Source organism: Echiichthys vipera (assembly GCF_963691815.1).
Source record: "Echiichthys vipera genome assembly, chromosome: 14".
NCBI classification, from domain to species: Eukaryota; Metazoa; Chordata; class Actinopteri; order Perciformes; family Trachinidae; genus Echiichthys; species Echiichthys vipera.
In genome coordinates this window covers 13,428,811-13,448,934 of record NC_139839.1, presented here as the reverse complement: position 1 = coordinate 13,448,934, position 20,124 = coordinate 13,428,811, and the positions used below count along the sequence as shown (strand labels likewise).

The 20,124-nt window shown below is 39.9% G+C and overlaps 1 protein-coding gene across 1 annotated transcript; it reads left to right on the top strand.

Annotated features, from left to right (window-relative positions):
• The first annotated feature begins 223 nt into the window (after positions 1-223).
• On the top strand, positions 224-18,654 carry LOC310957056 (periostin-like). The gene is made up of 22 exons (XM_083927475.1): positions 224-434; positions 1,161-1,259; positions 5,804-5,868; positions 5,967-6,124; positions 6,221-6,385; positions 6,510-6,656; positions 6,780-6,921; positions 8,163-8,375; positions 8,490-8,624; positions 8,797-8,945; positions 9,384-9,520; positions 10,441-10,571; positions 10,714-10,844; positions 12,114-12,216; positions 12,312-12,379; positions 12,468-12,513; positions 12,597-12,632; positions 14,587-14,928; positions 15,066-15,101; positions 17,424-17,510; positions 17,721-17,756; positions 18,072-18,654. The coding sequence occupies exons 1-22, from the start codon at positions 316-318 to the stop codon at positions 18,125-18,127; spliced, it is 2,601 nt and encodes an 866-aa protein (XP_083783601.1). The 5' UTR covers positions 224-315; the 3' UTR covers positions 18,128-18,654.
• Positions 18,655-20,124: the final 1,470 nt, after the last annotated feature.

Below are 20,124 nucleotides of genomic sequence, written 5' to 3'. Positions count from 1 at the left end.
CAGCAACGTGAGGGAGGGGGAGACAATAAGCTCGAGTCAGAGCAGGAGGGAGGATTTTTGGCTCAAGAGAAGGGTGTGTGTGGGTGAGAACAGGACGTAATGGTATGGAAAAGACAGTGGGGGAGTAAAAAGGGGGAGTGGGTGGGTATGGGTGTGTGTTAGAGAGTTCATATAAAAGCTCCCTCTCTCGCTCTGCTGTGTATTTTTTTGTGTTTTGTTTGTGTGTTTGTGTGTGTATATTTAACAAGAAGAGGAGTAGTTGTGTGTGTGTGTATTTGTGCTCTTACGCTGACCGGACCGATTACTCCCCCCAGGATGCATCAGCTACTAGTGTTGACCTCAGTGCTGGTGGCACTCTGCTGTCTTGGGAGTGTGGATTCTTCAGCTTATGACAAGATAGTCACCCACAGTCGCATACGGGCCAGGAAAGAAGGGTAAGGAGATGGGAGGTGTGGGAAGGAGGAGGGGGGGGGGGGCACATGACAAACTTAACAGAACAGTGTACAGTATAGCAGCTTTTTAAAGTTTTTAATTCAGCAAATAGGTGGGGATCTTGATCAGCGTGTGTGCAGATGTGAGAACATAAATCGCATGATAAGTACTGTAACAAGCACACAGATGTGTACCCATATTAAATACAATTATTATATCTGTGCTATGTTTAAAGGTAATTGTCACACAATCACAAAGAGCAGTCGATCATGATTTGAGAAACAGGTCAGCCACATTGATGAAAATATTGATACAAGCCAAAATGGAAAATTCAATATCATCTCTCATGATCATTCACTCTTCTGCTGTAAAAATAATGCCGAATGTTCCATTTGAAATGGATTCTGAGTTTTTTGTTTTTTAAATCATTTAATTTAAATGAAGTTAGGGCGTTCATTGCTTATTGAAAAGCACTTATATGAAGATTAGAAACGTGAAAAATTAGAAGAATGTGCTTTGAATGACAGGTTCTTCAAACACAGTGAAATAATTTATCTTGAAGAAGCACTTGTATAAATGACATTTTTTTCTCATCATTCTTCCTCCTTCACTTTACCTGTCTTACTCCCCTCTTCCACCTTCACTCCCACATCCTTTCTCCGGCTTCTGACTTTCTTTGTCACTCCCTCATCACCATCCACCTCCTCCCCTGTCCCCCCCTTCTACAGACCCAATGTGTGCGCTCTGCAGCAGGTCCAGGGGAGTAAAAAGAAGTACTTCAGCACATGTAGGAACTGGTACAAAGGCTCCATCTGTGGCAAGAAGACGTAAGTCCTTACCCGAAGACTGAATGGATGTTACATGATTTTATTTTATATTTTTATTAGATAATAGAATAATTTGCACAGAACCCAAATGATATGACATGCAACCCACTCCCTGCTTCCATACGTCCTGAACATAGACAGGATTATTTTGGAATTCAGATAAGCATCAAGTATGCGACAGTGAGGTGCCTCTGAACGTTTCTGTACATGTTGATTTCACCTCCGTGTTACCCTCCTCATCTGTTACCTGGGCCCCTTCTTATTAGCAGGAAAGGTCAGCTCGGTCTGAGCCCAGCTGACCTTCAGGCTCTTCCTTCTTAACACTTTGCTGTCTCGCTTTTTTTCTCTGAACCATCACAGGAAAAAATCTCTTTTCGTCCTCATCTGCCCCTCTTCTCAAGTCTGGGCATGCTGTGTAGCCTGCGGGTCGGGGGTTTTGCTCTGTTAGGGGCCTGTTGATGGTGTTAACTCTGCTCAACAGTGATTGATGCCCCACTACCCCTCTGACATTTCAGGTGCTCAAAAAAACACTTCGGATATATGCTTTTAGTGTAAGCGTGTGCAGTTAGGCGAAACGGAAGATAAATTGCAGCTCTAGTTTCTCCAGATTTGAATTGTTGGTATTGGGATTTCTGTCCCACTGAGGGAGTTATAGCTGTTACAGAAATCATGATAAATGATATTTAAAAAAATTGCTGGTTGAAAAATGAAGATAAAATGATAGTTTTAAGCCAATATTTTGGGTCAGGGTAAAACATAGTAAAGGTTATCAATGGTTTTAGATATTTAAAATTCTGCAGGACATATAACATCAGAGGGCATGGTGTTGATTTAAGTCAGCGTTATATTTTTCCTGTGACTTGTGCAGAATGAGTAGATATTAAAGTTAAAAAAATATATGGAAATATGAAATATAGCCACTGATGTGTTGACGGAGTGTAAGGCTCGGCTGGAGCAGTACATACATATGCACGTACAAGAACACACATGCACAGTCATGTTGTGCAGTCAGCTGTATCACCTGCTGCTGTGCTAGGATACGCCTGAAAATCAAGAGAAAACGACTTTCTGCTGAACGACATTTATCTTGTCAATCCAACATGGTAAAGTGATAGACCCCTTTTGAGATAATGTTACATGGAACCACTCAGCAATTTTCTTTTTTTTCTTTTTTAAACGGACATGATAATATAACTTAATGGTTTAGAACTTCAAAGCTACCAAACACATCTAATTGTTTTCATCTGTCCTTTGTATAAAGTTTGTTAAACAAGTTTGAATGAGTGTATTACATTTAAATACAACTGAAACTTCAGAAACAAACACAACATTTTCTGTGAATTCCTCTTCTATTCAGTTTTGACTTATAAACATATATCAGTTATGTGACCCTATTAGGGCCAGGCCATATGGCCCAAATCTTCTATCCCAATATGGATAATTTCATATCTTGATAACGGAGGAGGAAGAAAATATTTTTTACATTAGATTCTCTGGAAAACATTGAGTTAGTATGTGCTTGATATTATCAATTTAGACGTAGTTGTATATCACAATATCACAATATCTCAATATGCGTATGATTTAATCACAAAACAATTCCATTAAAGGACAATCAATTATAATACCTACAGTCAATTATACATGAAATGCATAAAATAAACTTGATGTATATTCATAGTATTCAAATTTCCCACCAGCCAGCAAATACAAATAACAGAAATATTAACTACAGAAACAGAGAAGAAACTAAGAAAACCTTGTGTCTCTCTGTGTGTCTGCGGACACAGTGAGGACATTGTTCAGCAGCAGTGGAGGAAATCCACCCAGCTGTGATTATGTCTGAGTTGGATTTGGTGTTGATGAGAGATTTGGAAAGTGTGTTTGAGACTATGGTATAGCTATTTGGGAAGTTCCAGTTGTCATTTCAGGCTGCAATGAACAAGCTGGTGTTTAAACAAGTCCTGAGGGCACAGCAGTTGAGGTAATACCTGGGCTGAATCTTACAGAAACCAAAGAACAAATTATTGGTGTAGATTCAACCTGCACTGTGTTCTTCCAATTCTCTACTCTGGAGTTGAATGGTTCCACAGGGATTTCTTAATGCCTTCATTTCCACGAAGGACACTTGACGTGTGTTGCTGGAGGCTCGATCGATTTTCTTCAATGTGATGTGCTGCTGATGGCGACACAACATGTAGGGGGCTTAATTTGTGGTTAAACTATAATAATGTTGTACAAGTGGTAAAGTCTATAGAAATAAAGAAAAAAGAAAATGTTGGCACAGTATTCAGGAAGCCGTTGGCAATGGAGGAAACAAAATGAGGACTGATTTGATTGTTAATTACATAACAGGAAAAAACTGTAACGATGCTATCTCATGCCAGACAACCCCACCTAATGTTTACAGTGTGTGTGTGTGTGTGTGTGTGTGTGTGTGTGTGTGTGTGTGTGTGTGTGTGTGTGTGTGTGTGTGTGTGTGTGTGTGTGTGTGTGTGTGTGTGTGTGTGTGTGTGTGTGTGTGTGTGTGTGTGATCATGCCATGTGTTTGAGCTCATCTGGAAGCCACATTGAACTGGTTCATTTAGCGACAGTGCCAGGGGCCTGGTTCCCAGTGCGCTGGCTAGTTCTGTCTCTGGTCTATACTGCATCCATTATCCTGTCAGAGCACAGCCGGGGAGCAGTGACTTCATACCTTCCCGACAGCCAGCTGCGTATAGAATGGATATTTATGTACTTTACATTATAACAATTAGTGTCAACGCATAGAACGATTGCGATATAAGCGACATGGCAGCGTGTGCAAAAAAATGCAAATTCACAATGTTCGGTTTGATTGCACTCATTTCCATGAACACACAAACACTGATTAAAGTGGATTAGTGAGGTTTGCCAAAACATGTGAGTCATTTTAGGGAGTTGAAGGGAGAAAGTGAGTGTTGTTGCTTTTTGTGTGTGCGCTTGTGTGTGAGGTGGGATTTGCTCTTACATAATATATCACTACTGTTCGTTTGTGAAAGGAAAAGCAAACAGAAACTTGTTTTGGACGTGAACCCTGTAGAGAAAGCACACAGTTCATATAGAAACATGGTATTTCCATGGGAAAACAGAAAGCAGGAAACCTTACAATTCCAAAACATCTCTGAGCAAACCTCTTTAGCAAACACACTGAAAGGTCTAACTGGAACCCATTTAGTCCTTCGGGTTAAACCCCAATTAAACTTATTCCAACATTCAGGAACCACATGGCTGTTTCTCTGGATCTTTGTTGAGGGTCCAGTGTTGACTCACTGCTAGTTTGTTTGCATCTTGGATTTGTGTTATCCTGGGATAAGTTCCAATCAAATATCTGAATGTTTGATTGGTTCATTTTCAGTAAAACTCCATTTGAAAAACATAGTTTATTTCTCCATTAAACCTGGTTTTGGCAGAACACTTACTTATGGCTGCACTGTCAGTCTTCTCACACCTCATACAGTCATTCATAACATTGCACTAAAGTGCAACTTGAAACATACGATTGGTTGAGGAGCACGCCAGCTGCACAGCTCCTCTGGCGTGTTAGCAGGTCCTCTCAGCTTCCTGCCAGGATGTGTCTACTTATTTTTGAACTTTGTTTTCACAAATGTTCATAAACCACTCCTTCCGCCCCAAAATCTAAATCTATCGCATGGTCACAAGATGTCAACTGAATATCAAGATTTTGTTTTTCTTGGACACTTACTTGGAAATTAGATTAATGGCCAAGAGAAAGTCTAGGGGGGCAGCAGACACCCCTACCCGGTTTTCATGTTAACATACATACAGTATCCAGATGTATATAAAGTATAGCCTATACTGCAAAGCTCTGATTTATAGGCATGCGGTAGCCTCCTTTATGTTTCGGAGATTATAACTGTAGACGTGTTCCTTTACATCTTTTATTCAGCAATGATTTTGAATATAGTTTGGAGCTGTTAAAGGTGTGCTTACTAATCTCCTTCTCATTTGCTGGGTTTATTGCTATTAGAGGAGATATTAGAAATGATGTTGGCTGGCTCTCTTGAAGCAAGTGCTTAGGGCCAGTTTTTCTTTCTGACTCCAGCTTTTTTCTGTGATTGGTCTGCTGAGAGTTGAGCACACTCTCTGCCAGCCTTTTTTGTGAAAGTCTTAATGAACCACTTTCATGTTAATGGGTTTTTTTCTTTTTTTTTATTCTCCTTGATTCTCACACCACCTCTTCTTCTGCTCTGACTTTTTTGTACTGCACTTTGCTTAATTATAGATTTTTTTTTTTCATCTGGTGAATAAGAGCCCCTCTTTGTGCAGCCTCACTCTCCTGCCTCAAATGTCCTCAATCCAAGCGCTCGTCGTGTTCTCCCATTACAGCTCTGGAGCTTTTTCTTTATCGCAGATGTTCTGTAGCTCTCTGACTATATGCCCTCCAACAACATATAAATTATTTTTTAACATCCTCCGCCTGAATATCCTTTATTTATGTCTTTTTTTCAGATCAGCTAATCTACTGTATAACAAGTCTAATATATTTCTGCTTTTTTTGGAAGCCTGGTCCTGTATGAATGCTGTCCTGGGTACATAAAGCTGGAGGGCATGAAAGGATGCCCTGCAGGTGGGTGGCTTTCATCACAATTAAACAATTAAATTCACTCATACTAGTCTGTAATAGTCTGTTTCTGAACAGAAACAATTCCTCTGTTTCCCCCCCAGTGGCTCCCATTGACCATGTCTATGGTACACTGGGGCTCGTAAAAGCTTCGACCACACAGCAATACTCTGACATATCCAAGCTGAGAGAGGAAATTGAAGGCAAAGGCTCCTTTACCATGTTTGCACCTAGCAATGAAGCCTGGGAACAGTTGGACTCTGTGAGTAGAATGGAGGTTTCAACTTTTTCTCAGGGTATAAGTAAACAGAATAATTACACACTTACCGCCCTTTAACTTATGTTGTGATTTCCCCAGGAGGTACGATCTGCACTGGTGAGCAATGTGAACATCGAGCTGTACAATGCTCTTCACTTCCACATGGTGAAACACCGTATTTTGACCAAAGACATGAAGAATGACATGTCTGTCACCTCCATGTACAATGACCTGGGGCTCTACATCAACCACTACTCAAATGGGGTCAGTTTTTGCACAGTGCTGAAATGATCAACATATCATAAATTCATGATTGAATTATGTCTAAAAAAAGACTTTTGACCACAATGATGGTCTTGGCTTAATATAACATTTCCTCTCTGTGAAGGTTGTGACAGTGAACTGTGCCAGGATCATCCATGGTAATCAGGTGGCCACAAACGGCGTGGTGCATGTCATCGATCGGGTCATCAGCAATGTGGTCAACAACATCAAGGAAGTCCTGGATGTCACAGATGAGCTGTCTACCTTCATGGTATGTGAACTAAGCAGGACTAAAAGATGAAAATAGGTTACAAAGCAAACATTTCACTTTGCTTCTCGCAAACTGTTTGAACCAGCACCAACATGTGTAACACACTTTGTTCTTGTTATCCAGAATACAGCAATGGAGTCTGGTGTGCTGGACAAACTGGACAAGCCCGGCCACTTTACTCTGTTTGCTCCCACTGATGAAGCCTTTGATAAATTGAGCCCAGGCGTCCTTAAGCGCATCATGGAAGACAAGGCTGTTGGTGCAGGTATGTTGCATTGACATTCAATTTAGTGCAGGCTTCTGTGCTCCCCAGAGGATGAATCCTAATGACTTTGGTGATCCCCTGGCTCTTCTAGTGACAGCAGATCAAAGTTTTGACTTATCCAGTCAAATATCTAAACATCAATCAAATAGATTGACACAACATGTTGTACAGACACTCATGGTTCCCAAATTAAGTAGCCTAATGAGTATGGGGATCCTAGCCAAGGTGAGATGAGGGTTTATTTTAAGGTTACATCTCTATTTATGTATGTAATAGGATCCGTGTACAGTTTCAAACATAAATTTCCCCATTAGATGCACTATACCCAATTCTGGCTTTACGATAATTCCCATATGTAGTCCCTTAAAACAAAGAAACAGTATAATAACAAGCAGTACAGAGAAGCAAGAGTCACTAACACGACTGTAGACTTTTTCTTCATTTGACATTCATTTGACCTGGATTGAATGTAAATCCTGGTTCCCAGGTTGATGTCAACACTAAGCTAGCCTCCTTAAACCATCTTCCAAACCCATTCTGAAAATTACTCCTAAAACACGTCTAAACTTAGATACTCATCAAATTCTCGGGAGTATAGCAAGCATTTCCAGCACCCACACAATGAAAGCGGGAAACTCATGTCTCCACAGTGGCAGCTTATCTGCTCAGTGTTGGCGTGCCAGGAAGTCTTTTAGCATGAAGCCAGTTTGCGGTGTCCTCAGTGAGCGGCTCCCTGGGGGGACAAAATATAACCTCAGATAAATTCTCAGACACTTGGCACACAGGCTTTGCTGACCAACCATGGAAGAACAGCCTCCAAAGTAAAGATGATGTAGAGCCTAGTGCCTTATAAGGGAAGGTCTGGGCCAAAGAGTAATTCGGCCTGCAGTGTGACACTGATTGCATTTGAATATGTTGGTTTGGAAGTTCTTCATGTTGTCATTGCATCGCTTTTGCAGGCCAGTTTTGCTTGCTAAGTTTGACAGTTGGACTCGGTCAGATGTGTAATCCCATATCCAAATGTTAATAGAAGTGGCTAAATATTTCAAAAAGAGCTGAACGAATATGCGTGTGTCCATGTGTGTTGAGTAATGATCGCAACTGTAAACCATGAATTCCTTAATCAGGTTATGAAAATAACAACTGGCATACCACAAAGTCTGTAAGAGTGTGTAATCTGATCAGCGACTTTTTCTGTTTCTCACCTTTCATCTTTCTCACGCTTTGTCCCACCTACTCAGCCCTGGTGAACTACCACCTGTTGAACAGTGTCCAGTGTTCTGAAGCAATCATGGCCGGGTCAATGTACGAGACCGCAGAGGGCAGCACCATAGAGATCGGCTGTGATGGCGACAGTTTGACCGTCAATGGAATCAAGATGGTGCTGAAGAAGGACATTGTCACAACCAATGGCGTCATCCACTTAATCGACCGGGTGCTCATCCCTGACGCAGGTGGAGCGCAACGTCTTCTCCCTCAGAAAATACTAACATTTGTGGAAATCATTTGTCTTAATTTGTTTTTTTTCTGTGATCACCGACATGTCATGTTTATGTGATTAATATCAGCCAAGGACGGGATGGAGCTGATGGGAGACTCCCAGAGCACTTTCAGTGAAATGGTGTCCGAATTGGGCTTAGCCGCCGCCATGGGTCCGAAGGCAGAGTACACGCTCCTTGCTCCCGTCAACACTGCCTTCACTAGTGAGTCGATTTACAAACAAGTAGAGATTTGACACTGATCGAGGACGTAAAAGAAAAAGTCATATGTTGTCTTTCACAGCAGCACACACACAGAATGAAGTGTTTAATCTGGATTGACATCTAATATGACCCAAGTATTTTAAACCTGCCATGTTTATTCTTTGTTTGTCAGATGAGGTGAAGACAACAGACCAGACCCTGCTGAGATACATTTTGGAAAACCACATCTTGAAGCTGAAAGTTACACTTAGTGAGCTCTACAATGGACAGCAGCTGGAAACACTGGCTGGCAAACTGCTCAGAGTCTTCATTTACCGCACTGTAAGAACTATGTGTGTGTATCTTTACATCAAAGAGTCAAACAGAGTCAGGAAGGAACAGGAAAATTGGATAAATAAGAAGTGATGGAAGGGCAATGGAGAGGGTCGGCTTCCATTATGGAAATCTGAAAGCCATTATCGGGCCCCTTACCAAGTGTTAACATGATTTTGCTGTCTCTCAACTGTAAGCAAATGCAATAAAACAGCTAATTAGTCAAGCTCTTGGCAGCTAAAGTGCGTTTCTGCTCTGGTAGTTCAGATATAAGTAACAGCTGGGTTTAATTTCCTCAAAGAGATTTTTGTTTTCTTCTTTTTTGATTGATTTCAATCAAATAGGACAAGGTGACATGCCGCCACTCCCCTAAGATAAATGTTTCAATATTTCTACTGTGACTTTCAGACCTGTAACCCTGCTTTCTGAATGTTCTTCCTTTGTTAGGCTGCTTGCATAGAAAATGCATGTATGGTGCGTGGCAGTAAAGAGGGAAGCAATAGTGCCCTCCATGTTATGAGGTCTCTCATCAAACCGGCTGAGAAAACAACGTATGAGCTCTTGATTGCTGATGGACGGTTCAAGTAAGAGCTACAACTTATTTTAAATAATTCTTGACTGTACTTATTTTTACATTTAAGATCACATATTTTAAAAAGTAAGATTTCCATGTCTGTTTTGATTAAAAAGCAGGTTCAGGTGCTATATAATTATTGTGAAAGTATCAAAACGCTCAATCCACAAAGAAATGCACACAGCCTGTATTCAGAAACGCTGCCTGTGGAAGACCCGGAAACATTGACCAATCAGAGCAGTTGTTTTTTTGTTTTTTGTTTTTTTGGAGGGGTGGGGGGGGTGAAAGAGACAGGCGGCTAAAACAGTGCATTTCAGACAGGGTGAATACAGGTACATTCGGACAGATAGTAATAATACTTGTAAACATGTTCTAGTAGAAACCCAAAATACAAGTATGAACCTGAAAATGAGCATAATATGTCCCCTTTAAGTATTAATCAGATCAGATGTTATCATTATTTATTTGTTGTTTTTAATAAATTTGCTCTCCTGACAATAAAATTGTCAGACATGAGTGGCAATGCCTTACAATACACATCTCACATTCTCTGGATCTGTGACTGATACTGTATTGGCACCAGTAGAGAGTGATGATGGATAACTGAAGAAGCAGATGTGTGATGGGACCACACAAGTGCACAAGTCTCACTCAAATCCCAACCCGAACTCCATCATATCCTATTCCCCAAACCATAATCCTCCTGTCTAAAATGAGCAACGTACAACAGTTTCTTGGTCAAAATGTGACATATCATCTGGTCTCTTCACAGCACAAGACATCAACAACATTATTATTTCCATAAAACTAAAAGTGTAAAAATTCCCCCTACAGCACTATACTGTTTGTTGATTGTTTGAGTTTCTCCTTTCGTATCTTTTATTTCTATTTAATCTTTAATAATCTTTAATTTTTTAAATATAAATGCAGGGTTTTCCTGTCGCTGATGGAGATAGCAGGTCTGACTGATCTGCTGAAGCAGGAGGGCTCCTACACCATCTTTGCACCGACAGACGATGCCTTTGACGGCCTCAGCAGAGAGGACATGGCTCTGCTTAAGAGTGAGTACTCCACTAAGATCAACACACATTCACATACTTATTATGATTGAAAGTTCTATTATGCTGGGGTGAGGAGAGACAAGTATTAAGAATAATTGTTCTGTACACTATGTAAACCATGTTTGTATGTTTTCATTGACAGGTGATCTGAATGCTTTGAGGATCATTCTGCTGTACCACTTCAGTAATGGCATCTTCATCAATGGAGGATTAGAGGGAGGAGTTACCAATCTGCTCAAAACTCTCCAGGGCAAAAACCTGCAAGTTATGTCTGTAGGTGCAATCCTTGAGCCATCATTTGAGTGTTTGTGTCCTCAGAATCGAAGAGACAGGACTGATTGTCCGTAAACTAGTTGAATGGCAGCTAGATTTCAATCCCTGCCAATATTTGACTGAAAAAAAGGCATTCTGGGAAAAGTAGGATATTGAAGAATAACAGTGCGCTCATTACCACCAAGGTGACATTTTAAGGAATCATGCTCTTCAATGAATAAATACACAGACAACTTTAAATTCCTATTTAAATCCGCTTCCTTACGTCTCATATTAGATTGTTAGGTTTTGGATTAATAAATATTTACGTATTTAGGTCCATCATAAAAACAAAAATGAAGGACATTGCAAATTGAAGAAGAGGCAGAGAGGATAATATCCTAGGGTCAATTCTTTCTTTAAGAGCATATTTGTGTTATGTAATCAAGCGTTAAATGGCTACACATAAACACACTCTTTTTGTCCTTTTTTCAGAGCCCCCATTGTGAGACTTAAACTCAGTCTTTCCCCACATTCTCATTCAAACAATAGCGTCAAAGGGCCAGTGCTTATCTATTACTTCAAAGCTGGATATCTCTGGAGAAAAGCCAGAAGTAATAAATCCTGGCTTCCCGTCATTTCCATCAACGCCCACTCTCGGTATTCACCCAACATTCCCCACCTCCCATTCTGATGCCCTGCACCTGCCTTGCTCTTGGTCGCCAGTTTTCATGTCAGCCTTATCATTATTTCACCCATTACATCAATTTTGCCTTCCATCTCTCTCCTATCACGCTCATCTCATTATTAGCCAGGGTCTCATATTAGGCCGACAGAACTTCCTTAATGGACACAGGAAAGCTTGTTTGAGATAATTGGCCAAAAAGGGAGGACAGTGATTCATGTGGTTAGGTTTCTAAAGCCTGGACTGATTTGGCTCAACTTTGTGGGTGAGAGGGGGAGAGAGGAGTCAGAGGGAAAAGGAAACCTATCCCTCATTGACTCATCGTGTCCACCCTTCAGCCACCTACACCTTAAAATCGAGGAAATTAATCCTAAATGGAATTTACAGATCTCACTTCCAACAATGGAGCACACTGTCTGGGATTCCTGTTAATTAAACAATTCATTAAATAATATTAGAAAAGGTGTACGTCTCAGTGCGGTATTTTCTCACATTATTATTAAATGATATATTATCTCACAAAGTATGTGAGGTAATATATAATATATTTATTAATACCCTTGAAATCAATATGCATACATCATTTTTTTTTCTGCTTTTCCCAGGTAAACAACTCTATTCATGTCAACTCTGTCGATGTGCCAGACAGTGACCTCATGGCAACAAATGGCGTGATCCATGTGGTGAAAAATGTTCTCTATCCTGCGGGTGAGACAGCAGACATTGTCATGCACCGATGCAGTGTGCACTCTGTGCTGGAACGCATTATGTTATGCTCTTTTGATGATGTATATTACTTACAGACCTTCCTGTGGGCCGCCAGGACCTCCTGGTCCTTCTGAAGAAGCTGATTAGATACATCCAGATAAAGGTGAAGAAAGAGAAAATACACTTATGTCTGGAGATGCATAAGTCAAATAGATATTTCTAATATTTTGTTATTCTTTTGTTTTTTCTAGTTTGTTTCTGGATTTTCTTATTCTGAGATTCCACTCACCTTCATCAGTAAGTTATTTTTGCGCTACTGTCCCTGCATGATTTGAATATTATTGCATCTGCAGCAACTTTAAACTTGTGTTTCTTCACAGAGAGGACTATCACAACTACACATTATATTGAAACAGGTAAGATCCCTATTACTAACAATATGATTAAAAGACAAGTTTTGAATCCGTCACGATAAAACAATATATCTACCATTAATGGTTATTATGAAATGCACAACTTACTTTGAAACCAAGTCGTGTAAAAAATGAGCATCTGTTCTTAAAGTGAAAGTCACCCTGCAGCCAAATGCATATTATATGCATGTCATCGCTCCATTCAGGCCTCTTCTGTGGCTCTTTTCTTTGTTCCTCTTATTATCCACTCTCACTATTGCTTAAGTCCACTTGGACCTCTTGGAATATTTAATCAGATCCTTTAGGGAGGCCGCAATTAGGCTGCCAAAGCATAACAGGGTCAGAGACCGTAAAGGACTCTTGGATGATGTTCATTCAGTTGGGCTGAGTCCAGTGTACTGTCACACAGATGGGAGCATGCCTTTATGTATTGAGTAACATAGGAGATACGAAGTCAGATTCTTCAAAGGTAATTAGGCACATTATACGGAATATAGCGCTGAAGGTTTGGACCGCTTTGTGGTCAAAGGTTTAAAGCAATTTTATGCTGTAATTCTATGGATATACTGATTAGATTTTATATTTATGTACATTTTCTATTTTCTACATTTTTTACGAGTTAACTCTCCTGAATAGAAACAGTGACTCATCTTGTATACAGAATACACACTCTCCCTTTTTACACACGTGTGCTCATAATTATAAATGGCATCATTATATTATATTTACAGTCTAGATAATAGGTGGAATTATCTATTACTCATAACATGTTTATTCTCGTAGTAGTTTATAAGCAGTCATAGTTTTAAGCATGAATGACATAAATCTCTTAATTACTTTGTTTGAAAGACGGAAGAGTCTGGCGCTGATTACCAGACTAGGCCATGTATCAAGGGACCTTGGGCCAAAGATTAGAAGGCCTCTGATACAAACACACATCCGTCAGTTTTCATCTTTTCCTTTCTAATACAAATACTGTTAAATTAGAAATCCATCACAGCTGAGTGAGAAGTAGAAAATATAAAAAAAGTGAATGAATGTCCCTGGCTGAAGTTCCTGTTGAAGCGGATTCAAAAGAGGAGTTGTGAGGTTTTACAGAGATATCTGGCCCCAGAAGGGAATTTATTCACTGGAGAAAAATGTGTTTAAGGATTATTTAACACCTTTTCTCTTTTTGTATCATTTTCATTTCTTTAAATACTAAAATTGGAAATGTTGTATTAAATATAACAAGTCCCCCAATGAATACTAACGCATTTTTCGTACCTAAACGTAACAGTCACAGTCACAGTTTTAAACACGTGATTCACATTGTTAAAAATGTGTGTCTCAGCTAAGCCACAAAACAACTTTTTAGGTTTGGACAAAATCGTGGTTTCGGGTTAAGAATATGTTTGTTACGTAACTTTGTACATAAGTACGTAACTTAAAATCAGTCAGCGTTGTTGTTTTGTTTTGTTTTTTCCACTGGATACGAACAACAGTCACAGTCGAACATCACTCCTGGGTCAAAGTCCTGTGTTAGTTTCACCCATCGCTCCTCCCCCACCTCCTCCCTTCGCTGACATTGGGGCTCTAATAATTGACTTCCTCCTTTGCTGCCGTTACAATAACTACAGCCACTAGGGGTCACCACATCAATACATGTAATTATGGGTCGCAATAAGCTACCTATGTCTCAAATATAAGCATGTCTGTAATATGATGCTTCAAACTCAACAAACAAAGAGGAGAAAATTTAATCTGTAGCTCACTGGACCATTGAGCGTAACAGCGGCATTTATTAAAGTGCTGCAATTTAATATCCTACAGAAACATCAGCCTCTTTGTTCTACATGTTTTGATAACTTCCGGCATTCCTCTTCACTCATTATAGAGAGAATGTGGGAGTGTTCAAAAGAAAACCTTTTTTCTAGCATTCTTAAGGTTTACTCATGTTACCTCTCCCTCTCTACAGTCCCTGAAGTAACAAAGGTGACCAGAGTCATTGAGGGGGAGCCGTCTATCACCAAGGTGACCAGGGTCATCGAGGGTGAACCTTCCATCACAAAAGTAACCAGGGTCATCGAGGGTGAACCTTCCATCACAAAAGTAACCAGGGTCATCGAGGGTGAACCTTCAGTCACAAAAGTAACCAGGGTCATTGAAGGACAACCTACCATTACCAAGGTTACAAGAGTAATCGAGACAGAACCAATTACCACTGAGGTTGTTATTGAGGGGCAACCTTCCATCACAAAAATAACCAGGGTCATTGAAGGACAGCCTACCATTACCAAGGTTACAAGAGTTATCGAGGGTAAGTTCCTGAATGCTTAAAAACATTTAAATCATTCATATTTTGAGTGCAAATGATAAGTAGATGATCAAATTTGGATTTTGCAAAGGTTTCAACATAGATTTGATGACACATGTTATATTATCTATTTTCCATAGGTGCAGAGTTTGATGCAGAAGGAAAGACAATTACAGGTCAGTTTCTCTCGCTCCCTTGAAGAGCATGATAGTGTAGATCTAAGAACTTTCACGCATCTCATAACAGCGCTTACAAAGAAATGCATCTTGTTAATCCCAGTTAACTGAGCATCACCATCTTATGTGAAATTCATGTTTCTTTGGCGATCACCAACTAAGTCATAAGACACATCAGTGTCATGGTCTGCACCATTTTAGCCTTCAATGCTTTGGAGATTGTCACTTTTCCATTTTGAAATGAATGAATGTTAAACTGTAAAAGCGAACCATCATTCATCATTTCACCATTTATCTTAAAGTCACACGCATTGTCACCTGGTTGTTTTGCTACCACTGTTGGTTTTCAATTTATTTCTTCTTCCTCGGCTAGCAGTTTGGCAAGACAAACCAAAAACCCATGAGTCTTAGGTTGTGCTATGGTGGCTCTCCAGGTGCTAAAAGCCAAAGTTTCTGTTGCTTTCTTTCTTTTCCATTTCTCAACTTCTTGATTGGGGTTCAGTTTATGCTCATAAAACTACAACCCAGTCCCCAGAATAAAAATGTTGGCATTGTATATCGATGTTTCTGAACAGCTGCAACCGGAACTCATTCCTTAATCGTCAAATACTGACGCTTTGTCAGGACTCCTTGGTGTCATTTTTTGACGCACTAGCTAGTGATGTTCCACAGTTGCAGTTTTAAACATGCGGTTCACGCTGTGAATTTAAACAAAAACACCAGACACCACCACCACCTCAACTTCGTCCATATGCAAAGTTTGACGCATTTGTTGTGAGCGTCCCGTATCTTCAAACCACAGCAGTGACAATGTGCAAAGTTCGCAATGAGGGTGGGAGACCCGACCTCGAGCTGTTTTACTCCCATGACTGAGTCAGTTTAAACAAACCTATAATGGTGATGAACGCTGGTTCGAGGGGCCCCGTGTGAATTTTGCGTAGGGTCCCAACAGACTCTAGAATCGCCTCTGCCTATACTGTATATTGACCCTACGTTTCACATCAACGTATCTGTGGTTTGCAAAAATGTACAATGACAACCTTAGTTTCAGGCAACTGGGCTGAAAATGATACATACTGTATACTGTACATCCCACTGATTAAAACAATACAGTGACTCTATTACATCAAACTTGTTGGTATTTCTGGAGTAATTTTCCCTTTTAGCTAGTTTGCTATTTAAAAAACGTTAATATTTTATATTCACCTATTTGCCAGTGACATCATGTCACACATGCTTTTATGACTGCATTCATACCCAACAAAGAAAAAAAAGGTGAAGATGAGAAAAGTTGGATTTACCCAAGCAGAACTTGGACTGAACCTGTCTATCTATGTATCCAGGTAAATCTAAAGGTCCAAAAGTAAACGACCAGTCATATAAACATGTAACCCCCAATATTATAAATAAACCTAAAGAAAAGGTGAATTGTGATCACATTTAAGACTCCATTTCCTTATTACAACAGTCATACACACATGCTGTATATTTTGACCTAGGGGAATTAAGTAGGCCAACAACAGTGGTAATAACATGCTACAATGGTGCAATAATGGACAGACAGACATGTTTTACATAGAGAACCCTGTGTTGAACACTGTTCCTTAGGATTGTAGTGTATTATGACAAGCTTTGGCCCGTCACCATTCAAAACATCACAAGCTCATTCTGGTTCATGATGTTTTTATTGGCTCAGTAGTGATGCTACAGAGGAAGGAGGTTGGTTTTGCCTGTCTTTCTTCTGATTAGGGCTCAAATCACTATTAAGATACATCACTACTGCCCATGGTGCACAATGACTTAGATGTCCGTCCATCTCACCACCTTAGTTTGCGGGCTAAGAAAATAAAAAACTCTTTTTGAGCTGAGCACCCCCCCTGCACACCTGTACGCCGCACCCTGTATGTGTTGATAAAATACTGCACAGCTGTGCTCTACTTTCTGTTGACTGTGGTGGAGGAGGTGTTTTACGGGGAGTATGTGCCTGTCAGTCTGCCTGTCTGTCTGTCAGTCAGTACAGTTGCTAAGTCGTTAAATGACTTTCAACACCCTTCTCCGCTGCCGGTCTGAAGGTGGATCCAGACACACCACGGTGAACAAGCCTTTTATCATTGAGGGTAGGGTCTCCTGACATAAACTCTTCATACCATGTTTATTAATCTGCATTCGGTTAAGATGAGTGGTTACTTCAAAATGGAAAAGAAAAAAAGAAAATGAGCTTTTCTCTTTAATGTGATGTGACTCCATATTGGGATTTTTTTTTTTATGTGAGGGATGAATTCTTCTTCATTTTGGATCTAATGGTTTTGTTTTTAACGTCAGGCCAAGACTTCTCTAAGATCACCACTATCCATGGCAACCCAAATCTGATCGAAGAGGAATCAGACAGAATTACCAAACTCATTCAAGGTGACTTCTCCTACAGTAACTGCAGATCTGTCTGTGTGTGTGTGTGTGTGTGTGTGTGTGTGTGTGTGTGTGTGTGTGTGTGTGTGTGTGTGTGTGTGTGTGTGTGTGTGTGTGTGTGTGTGTGTGTGTGTGTGTGTGTGTGTGTGTGTGTGTGTGTGTGTGTGTGAGCCAAAATGCAGTAATTGACTGTGATGTCTCTTTACTTTACAGGGGGTGGTAGATTCGCTGCTGCAAGGAAAGCTCCAGGTGAGAGCATAGTTACTTGATGGCACATCCATCAACACCATGTTGGATCGGTCTAAAAAAAGAGTTTGCCAAAATCCACATGACCACTGCTGGAAAATATGCATAGCAAAAGTCAACTCTCTATTACCGCAAATTGTCATTGTTGGGTTTACCCTTCACTCTTTTCCCTTTTTTTTCTTCTTTCCATTATCTATCTTTGAGTCCTTCCACCTATTCTTCACGTCTCACATCTGTCCTCCTTGACATGTTTTCTTTTGTCCTTATCTTCATTCACGCTTCTGATTCCCTCCATTAACTCTGACTCCTCTTTCACAGCTGGAATGAGGAGGCGATCAAGGCTAGTCAGGCGTCACCACAAGCCAAGGGAGTGAACCCAAAAGAGAGAAAACACCTTCGGGCTCACCGCAGGGACTGAATGCATCTCCAGTGCTCCTGGTTGAGTGCTGAGAGGATTGAAAAACTGTGGACCAATAGGGAGAGATCAAATCTAGCTATTTCTTTGTCCAAAACACCAGTAAAAATGATTGTTTACTATTCCATCTGGAACCCACTGTCTGTGATTGGCATGATGTGTAATAGCAATGCAATGAAATTAAATTAGAATACCCTTCATGTAAGTAATGTAAGTGTGCAAGGGAAATATGGACTTTTGCCATGTCGTAGATGGTCTGTAAGGTGAGATATATTCTGCCAGTGAAAGATTTTTTTTTAAGTTGTCATGTCACTTTGTAAACAGATGCCTTGGGAAGATTTTTTGTATGCTTTTAATGGTGCTTGCATTCTGTACAATGAATGCATTTTACTGAATAAGATAAATGAAACAGTGTTTTGCCATCAGATGCTGTACTGAACCTCTGTAAATGATCACGAAATGATTAAAAAATACAATTAATTTTTATACAGATTTCCGTCATTCTTTTCAGCTACCGTGATTGTGTTTCCTGTTGTATTAAATGTCCAAACGTAGCTAATTGTCATTACTGTAATGGTATCTTTCCATATTTCTACCTACCTCAGTACTATTGAACCTGACTAAAAAAAAGAAAATCATCACCTTTACTAACACACAGTGTCATTGCAGGATTTTTGTATTTATATAGAAATGACGTAATCTTATATTTTTATTGTTCATAGCTGTTTCTTGACAATGGAACCAAACAAAGTCAAAACAAATGCATCATAAAAAAACATGTAAAAATGTAATATCTCAAATCAGTGTCTAAAGCCCTATTAGGACGGGATCAGTTGAATGTGGGGACGTGGGGTCAAATAGTCTTAACTCAGGACTTCTGTAATATAAATGGGCAATTCGCACAGGATTAAGAAATCCCTGTATTCTACCACAGGTGGAAGAGGTTACTTGATTTACGCACTACGTCACCTAGCTTTTGCCGTGTACATGCTACGTAGCTTCCTGATATCATGAAATTAAGTAAACACGAAACTAACGGACAGAATCGATTATATAAAAAAAGTATTGAGTGCTTCTTCAAGCGCCTCCATGTTCAAAAATATGTTGAAACTACGTATTGACGGGATATGATGGTTTATCAACATGTGTTTTACAGAGGGTCGTATTCAGACAGGCCTGGTTTTACCTGAGATATTTTTTCCGGACCATTTTACTGACATTCTCCAGAATAATTACTGACATGGCACATTCGGACAGGATTAAAAAGTGTTAAAAGTATTTCTTGAAAAGCTATACACTTTGTACAGATTTGATCAAAAGGTATCTGCATGGTGAGAATATGTTCATAAACACTGTACAAAAAAAAATTACATAAGTGTTACACAATGCTCGATTTTGCCGTAGCACATTTACCAGTAATATTACTCAAGTGTATCTCGTGTGCGGCTCGTATTTTCCTACAGTTTATCATATCATGTTTTCTTCCTGAGAAGAAAATTAACATGGGACCTTGAGCTAGAAATTATGAAATGTTGCTCTACTGTATGTGTAGCGTAGCTCTGTTGCAAGATCATTAAAATGATCCATGACGGCTCGTCCTGGGCAGCAGCAGCTGAGGGGAGTTGACTGCAGCAGAGGGGAGTTGAAGTTTGTGCAAGGACTGTAGGCTCAACGGCACAGGATGCTGATAAAAAGGTGACGAAAAGAGTTCATGATAGTGTGTTAGCTTAGTAGGTGTCTTTGCATTTGAAGCAAGGGTCCACACACAGATTATTAACTACTTAGAGTCTGTTTATTTTTCTCTTGGCAGGTTTATCAGTCAATCAACAGGATGAAATTCTGGATTAGCTAAGTCATCCATTTAATGTATGCATCCACTAAGAATGCAACTCTTGTCTTGGTATAATGATGCTTTTACTGTTTTTCTTATTAGTGGTTGCAGTCCAAGTATGTGTG

Bases quoted from the DNA above. Each gene is read 5' to 3' on its own strand.
- LOC310957056 (XM_083927475.1), top strand. From the start codon at position 316: ATGCATCAGCTACTAGTGTTGACCTCAGTGCTGGTGGCACTCTGCTGT. The intron at 1,260-5,803 runs GTAAGTCCTTAC...TTTTTTTGGAAG, and splicing joins TCCATCTGTGGCAAGAAGAC to CCTGGTCCTGTATGAATGCT. The intron at 8,946-9,383 runs GTAAGAACTATG...TTCCTTTGTTAG, and splicing joins GAGTCTTCATTTACCGCACT to GCTGCTTGCATAGAAAATGC.